The 19717-nt window shown below is 44.4% G+C and overlaps 1 protein-coding gene across 4 annotated transcripts in view; it reads right to left on the minus strand.

Annotated features, from left to right (window-relative positions):
• Window positions 1-19717, minus strand: part of CD109 (CD109 molecule) — a 456523-nt gene that overhangs the window by 46444 nt on the left and 390362 nt on the right. For all 4 annotated transcript variants that reach the window (XM_029595620.1, XM_029595619.1, XM_029595617.1 and 1 more), the window contains one exon: window positions 2893-3032. In XM_029595620.1, the coding sequence (XP_029451480.1) occupies window positions 2893-3032 (140 nt within the window). The remainder of the gene's footprint in view (window positions 1-2892; window positions 3033-19717) is intronic.

Consider the following 19717-nt stretch of genomic DNA (forward strand, 5'->3'; position numbering starts at 1 on the left):
AAAATGTGAATATTTCCAGACCTGTATACTATTACACAGGCTTGTAGAAAAAAATGTCTTCCTGTGTGTCATGAGGCTTTAGCAGTGGGTGCAACCGTCCTATTATGTTTTCCATGTAAATGTTTGATAGTTTCTAATGTTAAGCACATATTTTGAATCTTCTCAACTGCATCATTTCTTAGACTCTAAAAAGTCTTCATCTGTTGGGACTAGCTCTTCTTGAAGAGGGTTGTTTGTTCATAAATAGCTCTTATGTTAAACTGGCATAGACTTAGTTCTCGGGTTCTAGATTTCCTTTTAATTGTTTTCCTATTTACAACTCCCTAATATTTATTTATGAGCATTTGATGTTCTTTTTCCCTGAAATTGGTTTCAAGGCAGAGTACAATAAATTTAAATGAACAGAGGCAATAGAATAGCTTACAGTCAAATTTGAATTTGGACTTAATGAAGCACTGGGATCCACTATAGGAAATCCAATTTGTGAATAGTCCCTGTTGTGTATAACAGTCTTTCATGAGGATCAGGAAGATGGGTTGAAGATGTGGATCTTAGGGGAAAGCCTGGCATGGCTTTTTTCCTGAATTTAAGGTAGCATGGCTCCATGATGTAGGGTTAGTGGTACTTTGCTCCAAATTTTTGGTGCATAACAGCTGAAAGCCTGGACAATCGGGCAAAGGCTGGTGAAGAGAAAAAAGTGCAATTTCTGCAGACTGGAGTTCCCTTGAAGGCATGTAAGAGAGAAGTTGAGAGAGATATTCAGGGACCTGCTTATTCAAGCATTTGTAGACAGAGTTTTAAATTTTATCCTGCTTTCTACTGGGATCCAATGGAAGATGATGTAGAATAGGCTTGAAATGATCAGTTGCTTTTGCACCTACAAATATTCTCACAGTAGTACTTTAGCTGAAGGAACTTCAAACTCTGTTGAGAGATGCAGTAGTATAAGGAATTGCAGTAATTGATTCGGCAGCTGATTACAATAGCAAGATTGTGTTAAGTCAAGAAAATTATGTACTTGGAGGACCTGAAGCAGATACATGATGGAGGACCTTACTACTTTCAAAGTTTGGAGTTCCATTGTGAGATTTTGGTCCAGTTGAACCCCTAGACTTCGTACTTAGGATACAAGTCAGTGTTTGTAGTGAGTGAAGTGATATTATGACGTGACTTTGGTGACTGAGCTAAAGTCTGACTGTGGTTTTTGGGAACTGCAAGGCTCCTCCATGTGGGCTGTGCCAATACCTCCTCAGCCTAAGAGTCCACATCTGCAACAATACTCAGGTGGGTTTTTTTTCTTTTACTTTGTAATTTTTTATATTATTTCATCTGAGTATTTTTTATTGGCAGGTTGAATGCTTGTATTTTGATTGAAAATTCAATAAAATATTTAAAATAAAATTGTGACAGATGCTAAAAAGAACAAAAAAAGCGTACATTTTGAGATTTCTCATTACATGCAATCATAATGCCCTATTGTAAAAAACTTTTGATTTTTCAAGCAGTGTGTATCAGTGTTTCCCAACCAGTGAGCCTTCAGACCTGATTAGGTGTGCCACTGCCTGATACTCAGGTCCAGACCAGCACTTTGGTTCTGCTCTCAGCACCTTGCAGCAACAAGAGTCACCAGAGAAGTTTCTTAAATTTAATCAAACTCTTTTCTGAGAACATGTATAATCATGCATTCCTCTTCTTCCCAGTTACAGCAAGAGCCCTGGGGTATGGCAATTAATAGGCAGCATGCATAGCCCAGATAGCTGGAACCTACATCGCATATAGCACTGTCTTCCCATTCTTTGTCCTTCCAGGCTTAGAGAGACAGAGAAAGCAGTCAGGGAACACCGGATGTGACTCATTGAGTACTGGAAGCAGCAGCAGTGATGAAAGTCTGACATTTACATGTGGCAGCCAAGGTAAGTAACCAATCCAGCTGCTCATACTACACCAACATCTCCCTTCACCTGAACCTGTATATTTATTTATTTATTTTTAATTTTTATATACCGATGTTCCTGTAAAGAATACATATCGCACCGGTTTTTACAAGGAACTGAACAGTCGCCTCCAGGGCGGAAATGAGCTGATCCATGGGTGTCTTTGCCTCCATTTCCCCTTTGCTTTACAATTTGGAAGAGATTGGTGGGGCTTTCAGTGCTTCCCTAGCTCTACTTTTGGCAATATATGCGGAATATAAGTATTTATAAATAAGAATCCTCTTGATGTCTGATCTGCCTATTCTGTGGAAGCTGGTGTGCTGCACAACACTTTTGTTAATGTAGGTGTGACTTGGGTTTGAAAAGCTTGTCAAACACTGGTGTATATCAAACATTTTTCAATGAGTTAGGCTAGCTGGACACAAGTGCGAAATAGAAATTAGTTATCTAAAAACGAGGCTTCCTGAAGGTTGTGCTAAACTTTCATAGGACCAACACAGAAATGATCAAAACACAACCTTCCACAATCTTGCTCCCTTCTTCATTTTAGGTAAGCTTAAGAAAAAGTGGTAACCTTGGTTCTACTCCATTATGGGGTTTCCTTTCTCACCCAGCAACCTTTAAGCAGTGACTGTTCATTTTAATCATGTACTAGTCACTATCATGTTCAATGTCTGATAAATATGAAGAGTCCTCAATTCTAATTTTTTGAAAACAAAAATATTATGGTGACAATCTTACTGAACAATTAACACTGATGATCTAATATATTTAATAACTACATTAAGACATTTAAATATTATAAATGTGTGTCAAATGTAATCCCATATTAAATCATTAAATTACCAATTTACAGCAAATTAATTCTTGAACCACTGGGTTTCAAAAAATTCACAAACTATCAAATTTTAACTGCATAATATAGTTCATAATAAAATGGACAAAAATATTTACATACCTTGTGCATACATTTACGGTCACATGATTTATATCATTTTTGTCATCTTTTACAGCAACATGTAAATCAAAAGTTTCTGGACTTTGAATATATTTATGCTTCCTAGCAGTCACATCTTTCAGGTTGTAAAGAATATTCAGCTGCAAGGAAGCACACAGCACAAGAATAAAAGTAGGTTATTTTGGAACCTTCAAAGAGGATAAAATTGATTAGAAAGACTAAAAAGAAACAAAAGAATGTGAGGAATATTAATTTAAACTGGTTTTACATGCCGGAAACCACCACCAATTTGCATTAAGCAAGAGTTTAATGAATAGGACTCCCTGACATCTATATGCAACAATAGATCTGGCTATAAAGATCTTATAAGGATCTTGGCCCTCTTAATTGGTTTGATTCATGTAAATTCTCTTTGACCCCCGGAAGACAAACAGAGCCAAAATCAGAATAAGCAAAAGCATCTGTAGACACACCACCAATGCTTTCCACTTTGCCCACAGATAACACCCATTATCCAAATATACATGTGCATTGTATTCCTCCAGCAACTCCAGGCCCTAATTATATTTACTCTTGCTCAAGGCTTGTACACTGCAGTAGTCCAGAAAGCATGCACCCTCAGTAATGGTACATACTCCCCAAGTGATTAGGGAAACTGTCTCTGCAGCAGCTGTCCTGAGGAGCAAAAGCTGGGTTCGGAAATTAAACCCAGGCCTCCTTCATAGCCATTTATAGCACTGCTACTAAGACACCAGGTATTACAATTTTATCTATAATAAGCATCTTCTCTATTTTTCCTTTTTTCACAACCTTACTCTCTCATATTCAGTCAGACCTCACACAAATACTTTTTTTTTTTTTGTTTACCACTGCATGACTGACTCCCTCCCCCACAGACACTGTGAATGCTGTCTCTGCAGTCAACCTAGACTCAGTCAATATGAGCAGTCGAAGATCAGACCCAAGAATCAAACCTAGGTCCCCTCTGCACAGTATTATTGCTAAGCAACTAGGCCAACCCCACAAATGCATTCTATGTTCTTCATACATGCATCCACATCCTTTTGTGACATATTAAGAATGTCATGAACAGATACAGCACAATATATCCAGAAGACACATACATTAATACACAGCACTGCATTATCACAAATGACATACACTTATTTTATTTAAATTCTATTTCTGCCTACATTGTTGAGAATAGTTATAAAATATTTCGGTATTTGACACCTGAAAAGCTTCATAAAATATATCCTTCAGTGGATGATTTTTATTGGATTCTATGTGGGCAAATTGGAACCTTTTTTCATATATGGTGGCAATTGTATTGGAAGGAACGCAGCTTTGATATATCAAGTTTTGGACATTACATTACCATTAGATCCTAAAATTCTATTGCTATCCTTATACCCTTCAGATATTCCTACTTATAAATTAAATGTAGTGTCTCAATGTGTGATTGCTGCCCTTTGTGAGATAGCTGCATCTTTGAAGAAAACAATGTTACCTTTCCAACTACCTCTGAACAAATGCAATTAGTCTTTGCTTTATATGGGGAAATTGATGACAGTACATAAAGCTTCATTATCAAACTGCTTGAAGATCTGGGAGCCATTTAACAAACTGGTGAAATACACATCTATATATATTTTAATTACTATGTAGATAATTTAAGGGACATTATTTCCACTTGGATGAGGTCATTATTTGCTAATATTTTTGGGAGGAGAGGAATGGGGGGTGTTATACTTGTAATAATCTGTAACAATATTGTTATGTCTTTACATTCTGTTCATTTGCTGTAATGGTAAGAATGTGGATGGTTATATGTTTTGGTTTGATGGTTGGATTCCTTATGGTTCTAATAAAAATTGAATTGAAAAAAAAATATTTATATTCCACCTCTAATGGGTCATCATGCTATGCGGATTACAATATAACATAAAACATACCACATTATAAAACAATAAAAACAGCACATCACAATTCAAAACAAATAAAAAACTTTAGACAATATATTGTTTCCAGAGTAAATGTATTTAAAATTTATTAATTGCTTTATTGATTATATCTCCCAAAGCGATTTACAACATTTAACATTGATAAAACAGTAACATACACATAAAACATCAATTCAATAATTCTGAACAATCTCCCAGCCTACCAGTCAGATGTCAAAAGCAGTAGATATAAGCCATATTTTCAATTTCTTTTGAAACTGTAATACCTCCTTTTCTTCTTTCAGATTTTGTGAAGATCTTGCCATAAACCTGAACTGTCGCTGAGAATAACCTACTTAGTAATCATTGAGGTCGAAATGCCTTTGCCTTGGGAAGTTATAAAAGATGTTTACTGATGGCAATTCATAGCACTAGATATAGTAAGGACAGCAGAGTGGCTTACCACAGGTGTTCTCCCAGGACAACAGGATGTAGTCCTCACATGTGGGTGACATCAGCAGACGGAGCCCTATCACAAAAAGCTTTTGTTTCTAGAACTTTTGACCGGCACACTGAGCATGCCCAGCATGCCATAATCCCTGTAGCCACAGGGGTCTCCCTTCAGTCTCATTTGTAGCAAAAGGTGCGAGCGAAAAAATAAAATAAAACATTTCGGACCCAACTCTGCAGGGTGGTGGGTGGGTTTCGTGAGGCTACATCCTGCTGTTCTGTTCTGGGAGAACACCTGTTGCAGGTAAGCAACTCTGCTTTTGCCCAGGACAAATAGGATGGTAGTCCTCACATGTGGGTGGTTAGCAAGCTACAGGCTGACTCATATTTAAATGGAACCAACAGCATACATCTTGTGCAACAGGCACAATAACTGGTAGAGATGTGAATCGTGTCCTCGATCGTCTTAACGATCGATTTCGGCTGGGAGGGGGAGGGAAATCGTATTGTTTGCCGTTTGGGTGTGTAAAGTATCGTGAAAATCGTTAAAATCGTGAGCCAGCACACTAAAACCCCCTAAAACCCACCCCCGACCCTTTAAATTAAATCCCCCACCCTCCCGAACCCCCCCCCCCAAATGCCTTAAATTACCTGGGGGTCCAGCGGCACACTAAAACACGGCACACTAAAACCCCCTAAAAACCCACCCCGACCCTTTAAATTAAATCCCCCACCTCCCGAACCCCACCCCCCCAAATGCCTTAAATTACCTGGGGGTCCGTAGCGGCGGTCCGTAGCTTAAATTACCTCCGTAGCGGCGGTCCGTAGCTAAATCGGAGGAAGGGGGAGAGCAGGAAAAGCGGCACACTAAATCGTGTAGTCTTCAGCCGGCGCCATTTTGCAAAATGGCCACCGCAAAATGGCGGCGGCCATAGACCAAAACGATTCGACGCAGGAGGTCATTCCGGACCCCCGCTGGACTTTTGGCAAGTCTTGTGGGGGTCAGGAGGCCCCCCCCAAGCTGGCCAAAAGTTCCTGGGGGTCCAGCGGGGGTCCGGGAGCGATCTCCTGCCGCGAATCGTTTTCCGTACGGGGGGGGGGGGGGGGGGGGTCGGGAGGGTGGGGGATTTAATTTAAAGGGTCGGGGGTGGGTTTTAGGGGGTTTTAGTGTGCCGGTTTTCCTGCCCTCCCCCTTCCCCGATTTACGATTTTTTTGACGATAAATCGGGGTAATTGGTATTGTATCGTGGCCCCTAACGATTTAAAATATATCGGACGATATTTTAAATCGTCAAAAAACAATTCACATCCCTAATAACTGGTGTACTGTTGGGAAAAATGAGGCAGCCTGAAAATCACAGTAGACTGATGTGGAAGGAGTTGGGATTATACTGGAAATTAGTTCTTCAAGACGGATTGGCCAAAGGCAGAGTCTTGACGTCCTTCCTTGTCCAGGCAGTAATGTGGTGCAAATGTGTGAAGAGAACTCCATGTTGCAGCTTTACAGATCTCAGCAATCGGTACTGAACGATAGTGTGCTACTGAGGTTGCCATAGCTCTTACTGAGTGTGCCTTCACTTGTCCTGGAGAGGAAGGCCCACTTTGTCATAGCAGATTTAGATACAGTCTGCTAGCCAGTTGGAGAGTTTGTTTGCCCACTGCAACTCCTGGTTTGTTTTTATCAAAAGAAACAGAGTTGGGTGGATGCCCTATGGACTGCAGTGTGGTCTAGGTAAAATGCAAGTGCACGTTTACAGTCCAAGGTGTGTAAAACCCTCTTGCCCTGGTGAGTAGATGTAATGGCTACCAGGAAGAGAACTTTCCATGTAAGAAGTTTAACATCGCAGGAGTTCAAAGGCTCAAGCATGAGCCTTGTAAGTACTATATTCAGGTCCCACTCAGTGACTGGTGGCCGTAGAGGGGGCTTAAGTTGTAGTAGGCCCCTCATAAACCGACTCACAAGGGGTTGCGCTGTTACCTGAGCATCCCCTACTCCCTTGTGGTACACTGAGATGGCACTCAGGTGTATCCTCGCTGAGGAAGTTTGGAGACCAGAGTATGAAAGGTGCCAGAGATAGTCTAAAAGAGATGGAATGGGGAGGAAAAAGGGCCGATACTTTTTGTGTGCTCCATATGGTAAATCTATTCCACTTAGAACGATAGGATTTTCATGTGGAAGGCTTTTGTTAATCTACAAGCACTTGAGAGACATCAGTTGAAAGGTTGAGTGGTTGCAGGATCAAGTTTTCAACATCCAGGCTGTGAGGCATAGGGTCTGAAGGTTCGGATGGAGTAACATGCCTTGGTTTCTGAGTTATGAAAGTGGGTGCTGTGGCCCAGGCGAATGAGTTCTCTGATAGAGAGGTCAAGAAGCATGGGAAAACCATACTTGTCGAGGCCAATACAGGGCTATGAATATCATTGACCCTTTGTTCTGTTGTAGCTTTATGAGAGTTTTGGCTATCAGCGGTATCGGGAGATACACTTATAAGAGGCCTGTGTTCCAGGAGCGAGTGAAGGCATCCATGGCTAACATGTGTTGTTGCCTGTGCAGGGAGCAGAATTTGTCCACTTTGTGATTCAGTTCGGATGCAAAGAGATTGTTGATTGACCTCAACAATGGAAGATTCTCCTCGTTACCATAGGATCCAGAGACCACTCGTGAGGATGGAACTGTCGACTCAGGCAAACTGCTAGTAAGTTCTGTATGCCTGCTAGATAAGTGGCCCATAGATGCATGGAGTGTGCAAGGGCACAGGCCCAGATCTGCACAGCTTCTTGGCAGAGAAGAGCCTGTGGCCGTCCTGCTTGTTTAAGTACCACATTGCAACTGTGTTGTCGGTTTGTATGAGAACATTCTTGCGTGAAAGGCAGTCCTTGAACGCATATAGAGAATAACGTATAGCTTGAAGCTCTAGGAAGTTGATCTGAAACGTTGCTTCAAGCTGTGTCCAAGTACCTTGAGTTTGAAGATTGTTCACATGAGCTCCCCAACCCAAGCTGGATGCATTTGTGGTTAAGGTCACTTGTGGAATTGGTTGCTGGAAGGGTAGACCTGTCAGCAAGTTGGCTTTGTTTGTCCACCAGAGAAGCAATAGACGTAGCTGGTGGATTATATGAATCTGGGATGAAAGAGGGTTGGGGTGGTTTGGAGGCCATTGAGATTTCTAAGTCCACTGAATTATTCTCTTGGCCAGTCTAGCCATAGGAGTAACAAGGACCATGGAAGCCATGTGGCCCAGCATCATTAGGAACTGAAGGGCTGAGGCTTTTCTTTTTGTGCGCAGAGACGAAGCTAGCTTGAAGAGTGTGTCTGTGCGGTCATTGGGCAGGAAAGCCTTTGCGACCGTGGTGTCCAAATCTGCTCCGATGAAAGTAAGGAGGTGAGATTAGAGATGTGCATCGTTTTTTGTGTCGTGTCGTTCTTTGTTTTTCGGCCCGCCATGGAAAATGTCGTTATTTTTCGGTTCGGGACCTTTTTTTTCGCGAAAAATCGATTTTTAGTTAGTGCGCGCTAACTCCCAGTTAGTGCGCGCTAACTCCCCGTTAGTGCGCGCTAACTCCCCGTTAGTGCGCGCTAACTCCCCGTTAGTGCGCGCTAACTCCCCGTTAGTGCGCGCTAACTCCCCGTTAGTGCGCGCTAACTCCCCGTTAGTGCGCGCTAACTCCCCGTTAGTGCGCGCTAACTCCCGTTAGTGCGCACTAACAAAAACCGTTAGATTTTGTTAGTTTTTGTTACTTTTTGTTAGTTTTTGTTAGTGCGCACTAACAGGACTTAGCGCGCACTAACGGGGAGTTAGTGCGCACTAACCGGATAAAACGAATTTTTTGCGAAAAAACAGGAAAATCCTGATTTTTTCGGGCTCCCTGAAACATGCCGAATTGGACAATTTCGTTGCAATTTTCCAATTCGGCAAAAATGAATGCACATCTCTAGGTGAGATGGAGTCAGGTGGGATTTTTGGTAGTTGATGAGAAATCCCAACGAGTGTAGTAGATTGATAGTGAGCTTGAGAGCATTGAGAGCTCCTTGCCTGGATTGGCTCTTCATCAGCCAGTCGTCCAGGTAAGGAAACACGTGTATGCTGTTCTTGCATAGATGGACCGCAGCCACTGCTAGTCACTTTGTAAATCATAGGGTGCCGAGGCAAATCTGAAAGGCAGAACACGGTACTGAAAATGTTGATGACCCACTATAAAGCACAGGTACTTTCGGTGCTGTGGGGATATTGGAATGTGAGCATAAGCGTCTTGAAGTTCCAGGGAACAGAGCCAATCTTCTTTTTCCAGAAGGGGAAGCATGGTGCCCAGGTTCACCATTCTGAATTTTTCTTTCTGCAGAAATTTGTTGAGATTGCGGAGGACTAGGATGGGGCGGAGGGCCACCTGATTTCTTTGGAATGAGAAAATAGCGGGAGCGGAACCCTCTGCCCTGCTGTGCCTGGGGAACGGCTACCACAGCCCTGGCGCTCAGAAGGGTGGACAGTTCTGACTCTAGAAGGGTTGGTGTGATCTTTTTGCATCCATAGTGGATTGGGTGGTGAATCCAGGGGGTACCATGAGGAAGTTTAGATGGTATCCCTGGATTATGATGGATATAACCCATTAGTCTGTGGTAATGCTGAGCCAGTTGGTTATAAAATGGTGAATCCGACTTCCTACTGGCAAGTCTGGTTTGGATTTGTGAAGAGGCTGCTGTTCTCTAGATAGATTTCAAAATCCAGAAGCTTGGCCAGTTTGCGGGGCCAGCTGAGGCCTGGATAGCTTGGGCTGTAGTGAATGTCCTCTCTGAGGTGGTTTGGTTGGTCTTACACGAGATGTAGGTGTGTAGTACCTGCGTGAGCAATAAAATGGTGTTTTGGGGTCCCTTCTCATGGTCCTTCTTGCAGAGGAGGGAGCCTCTGTAGTAACCGTGGACAGTTGATGCAGGGTCTCTTGATGGTCTTTCAGTTGTGCCACTGCATTCTGTATCTTGTCACTGAATAAATTTTCTCAAGTACACAGCAGATCAGTGAGCTTGTCTTGGACTTCGTTCACAAGGTCGATGCCTTAAGCCAGGCCCACCTTCTGGCGCTGATTCCTGTCACTAATAAGCGAGAAGCAGTCTTGAAGGAATCGTACGCAACCCTTACTTCATGCTTTCCAGCCTCATGGCCTTTGTGTAGTTTAGCGTTGAGGTTATCTTGTTGTTGCTGGGGAAGTGAGTTAGCTATTCCCTGAACTTGCTTCCAGAGAGTCCTCTGATATTCTGTCATGTAAAGTTGATATGCAGCTATGCGTGACACTAGCATAGAACCCTGAAAGATTTTTTTGACCCAAAATATCCAGGAATTTTTGGTCTTTTCCAGGGGGAGATGAAGAGTGAGGGCACAGTCTCCTGGCCTTTTTCTGTGCAGATTCAACTACCATGGATTGGTGGGGTAGTTGTGGCTTTTGGAATCCTGGAGCATGCTGGACCAGATACTTTGCATATGTCTTCCTATTTACTGGTGGGACAGTGCAAGGGTGCTCCCATACACTATATTGGAGATCCAAGAGAACCTCGTGGACAGGAACAGCCATAATTTCTTTGCAGTATCAACAAATTGGACGACTTCCAATGTTTTATGCCATGTGTCTTTCTCTGTGACTAGGTCAAACGGGATTATCTGACAATTCTTTTACAAAATTAGTAAAAGAAAGGTCTTCTGGGGGAGACAGTCTCATTTCTTCCGGAGGAGATGATTCTGATAGTATGTCCTCTGTGTAAGTGTCTGTGTCAATATCCTCCCATGGATCATACGGGGTCTCTGGCTGAGATCCCGAGGGAGGGAAAAAAGCTGATACTGCAGGACTTGTTGGCATGGCCAAATCCCTTGATGGCCTCAATGGAGGATGCGGTGGCACCGATGAAGTTTTTGGCGGCATCAATGGCATCAAGGGAAAACATGGGTGTCTCGATCCTGAGAGCCCCGACGGACCAGGAACCAGTTCCGGCATCAGTGGAAGCGGTGCTGGAAGAGGACTGGAGTCCATGCCTTCATCTTCCGAGGACCCCGGCATGGGTATCAGGGTTTTCAGAGACTCAATAGGTTGTTTTGGCATCGGTGGCCCAGGCTGGATTGGAAGGGCACCGATGAGTGTGTCCAGGCGGTCAACCAGCGGTGCAAATATTGATGGCTCCGGTGTCTGTGCCGATATTGGGGCTGGCATCGATTGCAGCTGTAGGTTCCAGAGGGCATCGAGGACTGCCTGTCGGACAAGTATGTCCAGCTCCTCCCTGGAAGCTGGTACTGGTAACACAGCTACAGGAGGAGGCAGGCTAGGTGCTACTGACACCTCCACAGGAGTTTGTGGGGGCTCAGTATCCAGCACCAATATCGGTGGGGAACACCTCAGTATCTCGGGTGAAGAGGAGGTTGGAGGCTCCTCTACCCATGTCCTCGTCGCAGTCAACTCGATAGCCATCGAGGCTGATGTGGTGTTGGTGCAGGCACTGGGAGTGGAATCGTTTCGGTGCCGGTGATGATGCTTCCTCGATGCTTGGTCCGGTCTTCCTCTGGCACTGAGGAAGACGATGACGATGCCTTAGATGCTGTCAGTGATGAATGGTCACTGCTGCCTTGGTGCTCCCGGCGAGGTTTGTTGATGGAGTTTTTTTTTTTATGTTCCAGCCAGTGACGACTGAGTGGACATCGGAGTTATCTTGATTTTGAAAAGGGACTCCATCTGGTCTAGGCAGGCCCGCCTGCCCTTTGGGGTCATTTGAGCACAGCTTGGGCATCGACAAACGTTGTGTGATGAACCAAGGCACAGCACACAGACATCATGCGGGTCAGTAATCGACATGGTACGGGGACACTCCAGGCATTTTCTAAAACCCGTTGCCATAATGGTAAAAAGGGGCTGCAAAAATGGTCAATGGCCGGTGAACACCGAGAAAAGGGGAGCAGGAACCAACCAAAGACGGTGGAATTTACTCACCGAGCGACAAAAAACGATGTCGCGATGGGAGACCCCTATGAGGGAACTTTTTTGTGAAGTAAACTTCAAGTTTTTCCTTGAGGAAATATAGTGATAGAATTCTCACAGAGCTCCTAACTGCGAGGCAAACTGCAGCATGGAAAAAAAAAGAGACTGAAGGGAGACCCATGTGGCTACAGGGATTATGGCATGCTGAGCATGCTCAGTGTGCCAGTCAAAAGTTCTAGAAACTTTGTCAGAAACGTTTTCCGTGATAGGGCTCCGTCTGCGGCTTGTCCTGGAAAAAAGTCATTTTTCCAGCAAAAAAGCTACAACACAAACAGATCCTACTTCTTCCCCTCACGTAACTCCACCACTTACACTTCAATACTTATATCTGCCTGCCCCGAATAGCCCTGAAAATCACATGCATACATTAAGCAACAAACACAAAACACATATTTATAAAATTAAAAAAGGCATAAACAGAAAGATGTGAAAGATGCAGCATGGCTGGGATCATCACAGTTTCCATGGCTGCTGCTCTGGGAAGGCTGAATTCCCGTTTCTCCTCCTCTTTCACTTACTCCACCAAACAGAAGAGTAGCATGTCATGGGAGAAACTTCAGAGACTGGCCACTTAAACCCTAACATACAGATGAAGTCCTAGCTTCACCTATAGATTAAATGAGAAAGCAATTGAATAAATGTAATGTCCAAGTTAAGAAACAGTTGCAGAGGAAAGAAAAAAAAAAAACAGAAGCAAGGATAAAATCAGAGTGGTGACAAGGTTACAATATTGTAACCAATCACATCTGACTGTACAGAAAAGAGAGATGGAAAGTGTTACACCTGAGAACATGTGTATGTTCTGGCCAGCAAAAAAACCCCCCCCCCCAAAAAAAAAAAAAAAAACAACAAAAAACTAACAGTCAGAAACCTACAACAGCAGCCAAGAAATACAGACTTTTAAAAAGACTGACAAGTACTGTTGCTCGGAAAAAAAGTAGTTTGGACTTGTAAATACAGACATAGCAGCCTTGCAGTCACATAAGCATGCACTACTGGCAGCCATCATGAGAATTCAAACGTGCAGCTAAATTCATACAAGCACACAAGTACTCAAAACAACAATTAATATTTGCTCATTGCTTTGCTGAGGAAAGCTTATCAAATCAGATCCCCTTAGGCTGGGCTATTTGTCTGGGCTTTCCTCTAATTTTGGGGAAACCCTCTCATTGGGGTTATCCTCTTCCCAGTAATCAAGATAGAGCGTGCTCCACACACTATACTAGGTGAGGACCAGGGTATTAGTTGCTCCACAGTCTTCCTGAAAAAACAAATATGAAAACACATGAGATATCACACAGCCACCAAATGTGTCCCTCAGTGCAGCTATGTCTATATGAATAATACAATGTTACATGTATAGGACCCATCAACAATATTTAAATTCTCCCCTCCAATTTAGGATTTCAAAAGCGGAAGCAAAAAGAAACAAAAACAAAAAAAAAGCCCAGTACTTACTGAGGTAGAGAGGACACCTGACATGATTTCCTTGGTGTGCCAATATTCTTCTGGGGGGAGGACCAGTTATAGGACTGGCTTTGCTCACCGCATGAGTACACTCAATGGGTCAGCTGCTGTCATAATAGAGATCAATCAAGGAGTTAAATATGATGGCAGAGACTTGCAAGCCCCATCTGTGATCATAAAGTAAGTTCAGAAAATGAATGTAATGGGACCTTGAAATCACCACACAGTCATTCACCGCTAAAACTGACAGATTTAATGCAACTGGTCTGTCCTCCTTAAATCACTGCAACATGCTTTATATTGGGCTACTTGTGAATACACTGCAAAAATTCCAATTGTGCATTGTGGACTGTTTCGGGCTGTAGGTGAGGAGAACATATTACAATCCGATGTTGATTAATGTCCACTAGCTCCCAATTTTTGGCAGACCATCCCTTTCTATCTACATTTTCATTTATTATTCTATTCTCCCAGCCACCCCTTACATATCACACATGAACTGCAGATCAAGGTGCCTATTCTGAAGATTCTGCAACAGAGCTTTTGCTTATGTGTGTGGAATTGGAATGCTTTTATTTCAAAAAAATTTTTAACTGTTAGAATAGATAAGGTAGTAGGGAGATCTGATGCTGAACTGCTCCTTTAGATATTGATAATTAACTGTTTTGCAAGCTGCCTATTCTGTATGTTGTTCAGCCCATAAAAGACAATCAGGAGATGGAATCCAACATCATTTGACATAGTTAGCAAGGAGCTGTCTGATGTATATATCCATGGCTCTGTGAATGGTCTCCTCTTTTGACCAGTGCAGGATTCATTAAGCCTCATAGAGGGGAACTCTTCATCTCAGATTGCATCTGGAGGAGTTGACTAAGTTCCACTTGACCAGGCCACTAATCTCCTAGATCTAAGCAGTTGTATAGACTATGCAGTCCCACACAGAAATATCATAACTTGTTTATAAATACAAAGTGTTGACTGCTCATTATCTAGTTACTAGCTCCTTCCAGAGGTTGGTGAGAGATTACTGGCAGCCAGTCAGACCTGTGTGTCCATATATATTAATTCTTATGAATCTCATGGTTGCTTACATACTTGACTATATCCAGTTCCCACATGTTCAACAGGGGAGGTGGAACTGCAGTGGGGCTTTTATGACAGAACTCACTCCTTCAGTGTGCTATTGGAGACACAGGTACTGTCAAAGTTTGAACTTGCAGATAGATTGTGATCATCATTTGCCGATAACAGAAATAGTGGTCAGGTTTACTGGGTTTTGCCATGATATCCATATATCAAGGCAGAGCCCCTAAATGTGTATAATATGGTTGGTATGGACACCACCTTAAACAGCGTGAAGCCAGGCTGTTGGCAATAACCTTTAAAAAGAAGAGAGAGCAACTTTTAAACTAGATGATGGGGGAAGTCAAAGGTTGCTCAGAAGCGCAAGAGAAGTTACAATAAATAATAAAGTAGCACAGGTGCCATTCGGTAAAGAGCATAGATTCCAAATTACATCTCTGTCAATTGATATGGAGGTTAATACAAACAAAAAACATACTTTGAAATGCCTTATACAAATGTTAGAAGTCTAAAAAAAATAAGGTAGAGTTTGAATGTATAACATTGAATGAAGAGGTAGATATAATTGGCATCAGAGATCGTGTGGAAGGGGGATAACAAATGGGACACTGTGATAGTAGGGTACAAATGATATCGCAATGATAGGATAGATCAAATTGGTGGAGGGATGGCACGATATGTTAAAGAAGGCATAGAGTTGATCAGGATAAGAGTTCGTTGCCGAACAGAAGGGACCCCTTAAAGGGCATTCTCGTGAGGCAGGACTTGGAGGAAGCGTCGGCCGCCCAATTGCATAGCCATAGTTGCCTCCGGGCTGCCACTGAGGAGGACACTCCTTTGGCAGCCGTAAGGACGAGGTCGGAGGCTGCATCAGTGAGGTATGCAAGAGCAGACTCCATGTCTTCCCCAGGGGTGTTGGTATGGGCCTGTGACAAACAGGAATGTGTAACCACGGTGCAGCAAGTCGCAATTCGTAAAGACATAGCTGCCACCTCAAAAGCCTGCTTCAAAATGGTGTCCATGCGTCGGTCATGGGCATTCTTGAGGGCCGCTCCCCCCTCAACCGGAATGGTGGTGCGCTTCACAATGGCGCTAACGATTGCGTCTACTTTGGGGCACGCCAGAAGTTCCTTAGACATCGGGTCCAGAGGGCATATGCCCGCCAGGGCCCGACCCCCTTGGAAAGAGGCCTCCGGCGCTTTCCACTCCAATTCAATCAGCTGCTGTGCTGCCTGTAAGAGAGGAAAATGGTGGGCCGGCTGGCGAAGGCCCTCCAGCAGAGGGTTCAGCCTCGGGTCCGCCGGGGCGTTTTGGGCCGGAATGGCCAGTTCGGAAAGGCATTGAGATACCAAGCCTGGGAGATCTTCTTTTGGGAAGAAGCGTCGCATGGTCCGATATGGAGCCGTCCCTGAGGGAAAGTCATCCTCCTCAGGGGAATCATCACCCTCCCCGGGACGAGCCGGATCCTCCGGGCTGTCGGGCGGGGAGTGAAGCAGCCGAGGTTACGAAGGTCCAGGGTCCAGATCCACCTGAACGGGAGGGCCCACCTGAGGAGCAGACTGCCGCTGCACAAAGGTGTGAAGGCCCTGGAAGAACTCTACCCAAGAAAAGGAGGTCAGATCTGGACGTATAGGCACCAGGCCTGTTGAAGCTCCTGGTCGCTCGCCGCTGTATGCAAATCTGGCGTGTTCCCCAAGGAACCGCTAGGCTGGGACCTGCTCTGGCCCGGAACTCCCATGGCTTCTTCACATTGGGCACATAGGGAATCCTCGCTCTGGGTGGCTCTGAGGTTGCATGCGGAGCAGAGACTTAGAGTACGCATGTCAGAGTCAGGAGGAGCCGGCTCCATAGACGCCTGGGCTCCCTGCTGTTCCATGTCTGCCATTATTGCCACCCACCGGGCTATGCGCCTATAGAGCGGGCGTCTTACTAGGTACGGGCGCCTTAGCAATGCGCGCCTCAAGCAATGTGCGCCTATGAGCGGGCGTCTTAGAAAAGTGCATGTATGAACAAGCGCCTAAACAATGTGCGCCTCTGAGCGGGCGTCTTAGAAACGGGCGCGTATAAACCAGCACCTAAGCAACGTGCGCCTATGAGCGGGCGTCTTAGAAACGGGCGCGTATAAACCAGCGCCTAAGCAACGTGCACCTATTAGCGGGCGTCTTAGAAACGTGCGCGTATAAACCAGCGCCCAAGTAACGTGCGCCCATGAGCGGGCGTCTTAGAAACGTGCGCGTATAAACCAGCGCCCAAGTAACGTGCGCCCATGAGAGGGCGTCTTAGAAACGTGCGCGTATAAACCAGCGCTTAAGCAACGTGCGCCTATTAGCGGGCGTCTTAGAAACATGCGCGTATAAACCAGCGCCCAAGTAACGTGCGCCTATGAGCGGGCGTCTTAGAAACGTGCGCGTATAAACCAGCGCCCAAGTAACGTGCACCCATGAGCGGGAGTCTTAGAAACGTGCGCGTATAAACCAGCGCCTAAGCAATGGGCGCCTATGAGCGGGCGTGCTAGGAATGGGCACGTATAAACAGATGCCTAAGCAATGTGGGCCTATCGCCGCGTGCGTAAAGCTATGTGCGCCTATCGCAGCGCGCGTACAGCAACGTGCGCCTATCGCAGCGCGCGTACAGCAACGAGCACCTATCGCAGCGCGTACAGCAACGAGCACCTATCGCAGCGCGCGTACAGCAACGGGTGCCTAAACAGCAATGCTTGGAATGCGAAAGCAGGACAATGGCGACAATTTCAGCGTTCTGCCTCATAGGCAGTCCCAGCTAGTCCGCACTTCCTCGGAGACGACAGTAAAGATGTACGCCTTACCTTGTCTTCGGTGCTTCCCGGCTGAAACCCGGGCGGTCTCCGGCTGCAGGGAGAGGGGAAGTACCTTCACCACCGCGCTAGGAAGTGCACCCGCCGCCTCTAGGCCGTGCCCGAACTAGTCTCGCTCGGGGGCCAGGTCCACGCCGGGACCGAGGCTGCCTCTACGCCATTCCCGAGCCCTTCTCACTCGGGGGCTAGGTCCCTGCCGCGACCCGGCCACTGGACCGAGACACTCACCTCCGAGGGACCACGGAAGTCAGCTCGGGAAACTCAACTGGGGGAGGGACCGTTGGGTATCACTGCAGGAGTGCGGGGCTTGATCTTCAATTTTGTCAATGTAGAAGTTTAGAATTTGGAAGTAGAAACATGCTCAGCGAGCGTGGGAGAGCTCCAAACTGCTTTGGAGACGGAAATTACTGAGTTGCATCACTTCCTGTGGGGGTATATGTATCCTTGCTGACGTCAGATCCGTCTCCAACTGCTAGCACGAGCACGGTATAACCCACTTGTTTTGAGTCCATCTGCTACACGACAGGAAAACTATCATTAAAATTAGCTACGGTACCTGATGATTTGAGGGTGACCAACATAACCCCAGTTTTTTTAAAAGGGTTCCAGGGGTAATCCAGGAATCTACAGATCAATGCCAGGAAAAATGGTAGAATCTATTATGAAGAACAAAATTACTGAATATATCGATAGCCATAGTTTAATAAGACAATGCCAACATGGATTTGGCAAGAGAAGTCTTGTCTTATCAATCAGCTACATTTTTTTTGAAGTCATGAATAAACATGTGGCTAAAGATTAGCCAGTTGATATAGTATATCTGGATTTTCAGAAAATGTTAAAACAAAGTACCTCATGAGAGACTCTTGAGGAAATTAAAAAGTCATGGGTTAGGAGGCAATATTCTATTGTGGACTGAGAACTGGTTAAAAAATAGAAAATAGAGAGTAGGGCTAAATGGTCAATTTTGTCAATGATGAAAGTGAATAGTGGCGTGCTCCAGGGACCTGTTCTGGAACAGTTGATTTTAACATTTATAAATGATCTACAGATGGAATATCAGTGAGGTGATTAAATTTGCTGATAAAAAAATTATTCAAAGTTGTTAAATCACAAGAGAATTGTGAGAAATTGCAGGAGGACTTTCCAAGACTGGGAGAATAGGCATCCAAATGGCAGATGACATTCAATGTGGACTAGTATAAAGTGATGCACATAGAGAGCAGCAGCCCAAATTATAGCTATACAATGCAAGGTTCAACATTGGGAGTCATCACCTAGGAAAAGGATCTAGGAACCATCATGGATATGTTGAAATCCCTGCTTAGTGTACAGTGGTGGACAAGAAAGCAGACAGAATGTTGGGAATTATAAGAAAAGAGATGGAAAATAAAACAGAGGGTGTCATAATGCCTCTGTATCGCTCCATGGTAACACCATGCCTTGAGCATTGTGCGCAATTCTGATCACTGCTTCTCAAAAGAAGATATATAGAATTAGAAAAGTTACAGAGAATGGTGACCAAAATGATAAAGGAGATGGAAATATTCCCTTATGAGAAAAGACTAAAGTGGTTAGGGCTCTTCAGCCTGGAGAAGAAGACAACTGAGGGGAGATAAAATAGAGGTCCATAAAATAATGAGTGGAGTGGAACAGGTAAACACAAATTGGTCGCTTACTCTTTCAATGGGTACAAAAACTAGGGAACACACATTGAGATTACAAAGATCCATTAAGCCCAGCATACTGGGCTTAATGGATCTTTGGTCTGACCCAGTATGGTAAATCTTATGTTCTTACTTGATCCTCACAATGGAGGTCTACTCAGATGTGGAAGTGAATGCGTTCTTGTGTGTCACGAAGAAGTATGAAGCAAGACTTTTAAGTGATATGCTATCATATTTGTGTGTTTATAGCTGATAATGGGCATTTGCTCTTGCTTTAGCTGTTAACTCTGTTCCTATATCTGTCTGTTGGCTGAGTGCTACAATACTGTTCATCAGGGCAGCTATTCAACATACATTTAGCATCTTGAATT

This window comes from Rhinatrema bivittatum, chromosome 3 (genome assembly GCF_901001135.1).
Source record: "Rhinatrema bivittatum chromosome 3, aRhiBiv1.1, whole genome shotgun sequence".
NCBI lineage: Eukaryota > Metazoa > Chordata > Amphibia > Gymnophiona > Rhinatrematidae > Rhinatrema > Rhinatrema bivittatum.